At 39.5% G+C, this 6,000-nt stretch overlaps 1 protein-coding gene across 4 annotated transcripts in view; it reads left to right on the top strand.

Annotated features, from left to right (window-relative positions):
• The first annotated feature begins 884 nt into the window (after positions 1-884).
• The window catches only part of PLCB4 (phospholipase C beta 4), a 178,307-nt gene continuing 173,191 nt past the window's right edge, over positions 885-6,000 (top strand). For all 4 annotated transcript variants that reach the window (XM_003411527.4, XM_003411528.4, XM_023550015.2 and 1 more), the window contains exon 1: positions 885-2,517. In XM_003411527.4, coding sequence (XP_003411575.2) covers positions 2,434-2,517 — 84 coding nt within the window. In that variant the 5' untranslated portion in view covers positions 885-2,433. The remainder of the gene's footprint in view (positions 2,518-6,000) is intronic.

Below are 6,000 nucleotides of genomic sequence, written 5' to 3'. Positions count from 1 at the left end.
CATAAAACAGGCCAGTTACTGCCCCTAATGCCAGGCCCTAGGAAGTGTTTCAGAGACAGGACAAGAAATAGCCCTCCCCCTACCCTAATTTAAAATTGGGAACATTCAGGATACTCCCAACATCATTCTGCCAAAATGCCTCTTCTGAACTCCAAAGTTCTGAAATTAAGCAATTAAATGGGTATTCAGTGAGTTTCCATCTCCACTGGGATTCTCCTTAGAGATGAAGAACAAAATTGCCATCCTCCTTCCATCAGCATCCACTCCCGCATAAAGTCCTTCACAGACCGCAATCATTATGATGAAAGTAATACCCAAGATAGAGATGAACATTTTAGGTGTAGTAGTAAGTAAGGTCTGAAAAACATCATGTACTGGGTGCTTACGTTATATGTCCTGTCCCTCGAGAGATCCTAAGAACACTGGAGTTAAGCCAACGAAAGGTGATATAAATTGCTGTTTTATTTTCATTTTTGATATATTGATATATTGCTCTTTAAAAATCAAAGGGTTGGTCGGAGGGAATGAGAAGAGCAAGGTACACGTGAAGGAGAGATGTTTCGCCTGCTCTTCTCTGCAGTTTGGTGTACCAGGGAGGCCACCACATAGTTTTGGAATCCGTCCATCCTTAATGCTAGCACTTGGCTCCCTGTAGTTGGTTTTTCTCAGTACAGATCACTGCGTTCACCCATGACAGCTTGAGGCCGTCTGCAGATTCCTTTTCTCTGCACATCTATGTTACACATAGAAGGCAGGAATGCACAACATCTGGACTGAAAGCTTGCTTCTAAGGCATCTTGGGTAAAGAGGCTGCGTGGATGTGGAGTGTGTGCACACACATCCGACAGACACTGAGAAACGGACGTCGAGAGACACAGAAAGGGACTAAGGAACAGAGAGACAGAGACATGGGAAGGGACACCTTATAAGTCTAAAAATGTCCATATTTTCTCCTAAAAATTGAAGCATCATCTGATTGGACACAGAACTTATTTTACTTCAGACCTTCGAAGTCATTGCCCACTGTCTTCTCGCATTCAGCATTGCCAGTGACTTGCCTGGTTTCAGTTTGTCATTTTCCTCTAGGTTGCCCTTTTCCCCTCTATGCATCTGTGAGAGATTCTGTAATTTTTCTTCATATTTTGTGTTCTCATTTTTATCACCAGATCATTTAGGTGCATGCATCTTTTTTCTCTCATTTATACTACTTGGAATCAGTAGATTTTTTTTCACTTTGAGGACCCCAATATTCAGGTTCTAGAAATGTTCTGCAGCTATTACTTTCGTTATTTCCATCCCTCCACTGTCTCTAGTTTCTCTCCTTCTAATAGTTCTTCTAGTGGTGGTTGAACCTTTGGGCTCCATTTTCCATGTGTCTAAACTTTTCGTTCATGCTTTATATTTCTTTTTGTGTTGCATGCTGTGAGAATTCTTGGGCTCAACACTCCATCTGAGTTCTCCTACTGATTAGCCTACCTACTATGAGTTTTATTTCAACAGCTTTTTAAAAAATTTTCTACAATTCGTAGTTGATTATGTTTTAGGAACAAAATATACTCTCTCCTGTGTCTGAGGATGTGAGCCATAGTTATGCCAAAGTCATGTTCTGTTGACTCTGTTTTCTTGGGTGTAAGTTCTTCTATTTACTATATTTGGTGTATTTCTTCCATGGTCTTGGTTTTGCTTAAGTATTTAGTTATTCTTGGTTGTGTGCCTACTTTTTCATTTAAGATGCCCTGCTTGAAGTTATTGCATGTACACTGTGGTGCATAATACTAAGAAGGTTGGATAAAAGGAACATCCACTTCTTCCTAGGTGTAGACAGCAATCTTGAGCAAAGCCCAGCCTCTCTTTAAATGTCATACTTGCTGCCCATACCAGAAAGCGGACGTTCTGTGGTTCTTTGTCTGGCCCAAGAGGGGTGATAGAGGGCTAAAGAGAGAGCCATGGGCAGTAAGACATCCTGACTACTCCTACTTGTTTCTGCAACCCATCGCTCTGTGGACTCCTACCTGCTCTGGCACTGGCCTTCAGGCCAGCAGTGGCCCTAAAACCACTGGCTATTTGCAGCAGGCCTCTCCTATAAGTAGGTTTTGATCTGTGGTTTCCATCTTTAATTTGATCCCAACAGATTAAAAAAAAAGTCTTTCATGGAATTTGGAGAGGGAAGGAAGAAAAGCTTCTCAAATGATCACCTCTGGTATTTCTTGATGTTATTTCTCCAGGTTTAAAAACAAAAAGGAAGAAAACTGAGATCAAATGAAGGGGAAAAGAAAAAAAAAAAAAGAATGACAATGTATAGACTTACTCCAAATATTTGAGGAAAAGCTTCGACAGACACATAAATACAAGAGTCATTAACCTTCGATCCTCACTTGTGTCATTTTGATTGCTAATGAGACATTCTTTTCATTTCAGGTCTTGACTGAAATCATGGCCAAACCTTATGAATTTAACTGGCAGAAGGAAGTTCCTTCCTTTCTGCAAGACGGAGCAGTTTTTGACAGATATGAAGAGGTAAAGAGATGCTATTCATCTTTTTTCTCAAAACATTCTAATAATTATTCAATTTTAATTGCAGTTTTGAGTAAATATTCTTTGACATAAGTAAGGCCATCTGTGCATTTCAGATATGTAAGTTAAGATAGTTCAAAAGAGGCCAGTTAGGGGATATAATAACGAGACTGTAATTTATTGAGTGCCTTCCAAGTGTCAGATACAATAATAACGATAATAATACTATCTTTTATTTAAGGCTTACTGTGTGCCAGACAACCTCCTAAGCACTTTATGTGTATTGTTTTTAATTCCTCACAAGACCCTTATAAAGCAGTTACTATTGTTATCCTTATCTTACAGATGGGTTTCCTGTGGTAACATTTTTTGCTCATTAATGAAGTGCTTTTGGCAAGCTTTCCACACCAAACTTTCTATTCTGTATAAATGTGAGCGTGATTGGACTTTGGCCCAGTCATTCACTTTGCTTACTTCATTTACACGTACCACTTTGGCCAAAGCTTCACTCACCTTTGCCTCTATCATTTATTGTTTGTGCCCTTGCAAGTTGGTGATGGCGCCAGACTTTCTGTAGAGCAGGGACTTGGGTCCCCAATCTATTTAGAAAGGATGAATAGGGAAGTGGAAGCATCATTTGCGTTGTCAATGCATTGTTTTTCTTAGAGTGTACTTGAATTTGAGGTGATTTCATTAGGGAAATACGATGAAATTGCTGTTGCCTCTAAACAACAACAACAACAAAAAAACCCATTGCCATTGAGTCGATTCCGACTCCTAGCGACCCTATAGGACAGAGTAGAACTGCCCCATAGAGTTTTCAAGGAGCGCCTGGTGGATTTGAACTGCCAACCTTTTGGTTAGCCTCTGTAGCTCTTCAACCACTATACCACCCGGGTTTAGTAAAATGTAAAATTTGTTAAAACGTCATTTAGAGTCGGAGTTGGTTGCTTTCAAAATCCTTGAAACGTTAAGTAGTGACTAATTGGCCGGCCCCTCCAGAGGTTCAGATTGCCCTAGGAAGAAGCTACCTTTTCATGAGTTCTTTTGTGGGCTGAGATGACTTAGTACTTGTTACCTTGGTTTTTCCAACAGCTGTGTCTGTAGGGTGTCTTTGAGTCAGAATCAACTCAACGTCAATGAGTTTAGTTTGGTTTTGTATTGTAAGCCCACTGCTGTTGAGTCGATTCCAACTCATAGCGACCCTAGAGGACAGAGTAGAACTGCCCCATAGAGTTTCCAAGGAGCGCCTGGCGGATTCGAACTGCCGACCTTTTGGTTAGCAGCCGTAGCACTTAACCACTACGCCACCAGGGTTTCCATTGTATCATAGTACTCTCCAAATTTATTGTAGTTGCTTTTTAAGTTAACAAAATTGATAAAGACAAAGGATGGGCCCAAATGTGGTGACTATCCCTTGTAGTGAATTAAAGTATTTAAATGACAGCTATATTCATATGGCCGACACGGTAGTGTCTTCAAGAAATAGCAATTAACTGCATCCTCCTACAAGAAGAAACAGAAGATAACATTCTGCCAGTTGGCAATAGTCACTGTTAATTCTTTGGCAGTTTTCTTCCAGTCTTTTTTCTGTTTATATTTCTTTTTCTTCTCTATACAGTTGAGATCATAGAGTAATCTTTAAAAATATAAATCAAATCCTGTTTCTCCTGCATTTGAAGTGTTTCCGTGACTCCCTGTTATAGGATAAAGGAAGCTCCTTAGAATGAAATACATGGCCTTCCATAATTTGGCTCCTGCCTAATTCTACAACCTCATTTCCCACAATTCCCATCCATAGTCTCTGTTTTAGCCATACCAAGTCACTTATAATTCCCCAATGAACTATTCTATTACACGCTTTGTACATGCTGCTCCCTCTTCCTGAAATGTATGTGTTCCTCTGTATTTGACTGGTGAACTCCTATTCACTCTTCAGAACCTGGATGAGAAATCCCCACCTCTGTGGTGTCTTCTTTGTCCCATTCAATAAAAGTTGATAACTCCTTTGTGCCACCAGTAACCTATCCTTGCACATACTACACTCCTTTTGTATTTTATTAAATTTTTTTTTTGTCTTTTTCTCCTACTGTACTGAGATTCTTGAGGTCAAAGACAATATTTTACTCTTTCTCTCCAGAGACTAGCAGCATGTGCCTGCAACTGCTAAACTCACTGTAGATGTTTATCATAAATAAGGATTTTAGATATCATTGGTTTCACTCAGTCTGGTATTGTTTGTTTTCTTCATAACTGATAGATGCATTTCCAAGTCTTTCTTTAAATTAGCTGGGTCTCAGTTGGGTACCAGGTCACTAAGATGCTGACCATTGGCCTTGATAATGAGAGATAACTCACACTGGGTCTGCTAGAGCATCCCAAAAGATTGCATTTTTCTAAAGCAGTTTTCTAGACTGTGGACATCTGTAAGAAACTGATAGAATCCTGGATGGCTTTTAATAATTTAGACAGAGTTATTTTGAAGATATTAAATATAATCACCGGGTTAATACCTATTCCATAACCAAAGGAGCCCTGGTGGTGCAGTGGTTAAACACTCGCTGCTAAGCACTGATCACCTATGCTTCTAAAAGAAGTTTCTGGGTCATGCAAATGGTTAACACTCGACTACTAACCGAAAGGTTGGGAGTTCAAACCCACCCACAGACAGCTCAGAAGACAGGCCTGGCAATTTGCTTCCAAAAGTTTGCAACTTTGAAAACCCTATGGAGCAGTTCTACCCTGACACATGGGGTTACCACGAGTTGGAATTGACTCAGTGACAACTGACAACAACAACTAAACTCACTTGCTTTTCCTCCAAGTTCCTCTGAAAATGAGGTAAAGCAAGAAGGAAAGAAACATTGAAAAGTATCAAATATGTTCTAAGAAGCTTTCAACTTTCTTGAGTGCTCTTTTACTAGTATTTTAGCTTTAAAAAGTTTTAACTTAATAAATACCTCCCTGCATGGGAATATATCAAACCAGAAAGCCTAACAATATTTCAAGCTTGACCCCAGGCCCTTGGGTAGCAGAGCCTGTTCACAGCCACAGTTTTTCTTACTATTTCCCAGTCCTGTTAGATGCAGTTCCTTTGAGTCAACAAATTGTCAGCTGGAAAGTTACTATTATTTCTACAGTTTGTATATGAATAGCAGTGAGAAATGACAGTTGAAAGCAAGTGGAAGAAACAGGAATTAGAGAAAGCAAACATGAGCACTCCAGAAGACTAATAGCCAAGGGCCTGTTTCCTAAAGGAGTACAAATGTTTTGCCGCACCACGCGATAATTAATGTTATGGCGATGACCTGGAATATCGGATAAATGCTAAATTATGCTCATGTGTTTGTTTAAAGAAGCTCAGGGAGTGTTTTAAGCAGTGGATAAGCACTCACAAGGTCAGACAAAAATAAAGAATAAAATGTTTACTAGGCATTTTTTTTACAAAGAAAAAAATATTATTTTGCCAATAAGTGTAATACATGC

Source organism: Loxodonta africana, chromosome 24 (genome assembly GCF_030014295.1).
Source record: "Loxodonta africana isolate mLoxAfr1 chromosome 24, mLoxAfr1.hap2, whole genome shotgun sequence".
Lineage (NCBI taxonomy): Eukaryota > Metazoa > Chordata > Mammalia > Proboscidea > Elephantidae > Loxodonta > Loxodonta africana.
This window is presented reverse-complemented; position numbering and strand designations above follow the sequence as displayed.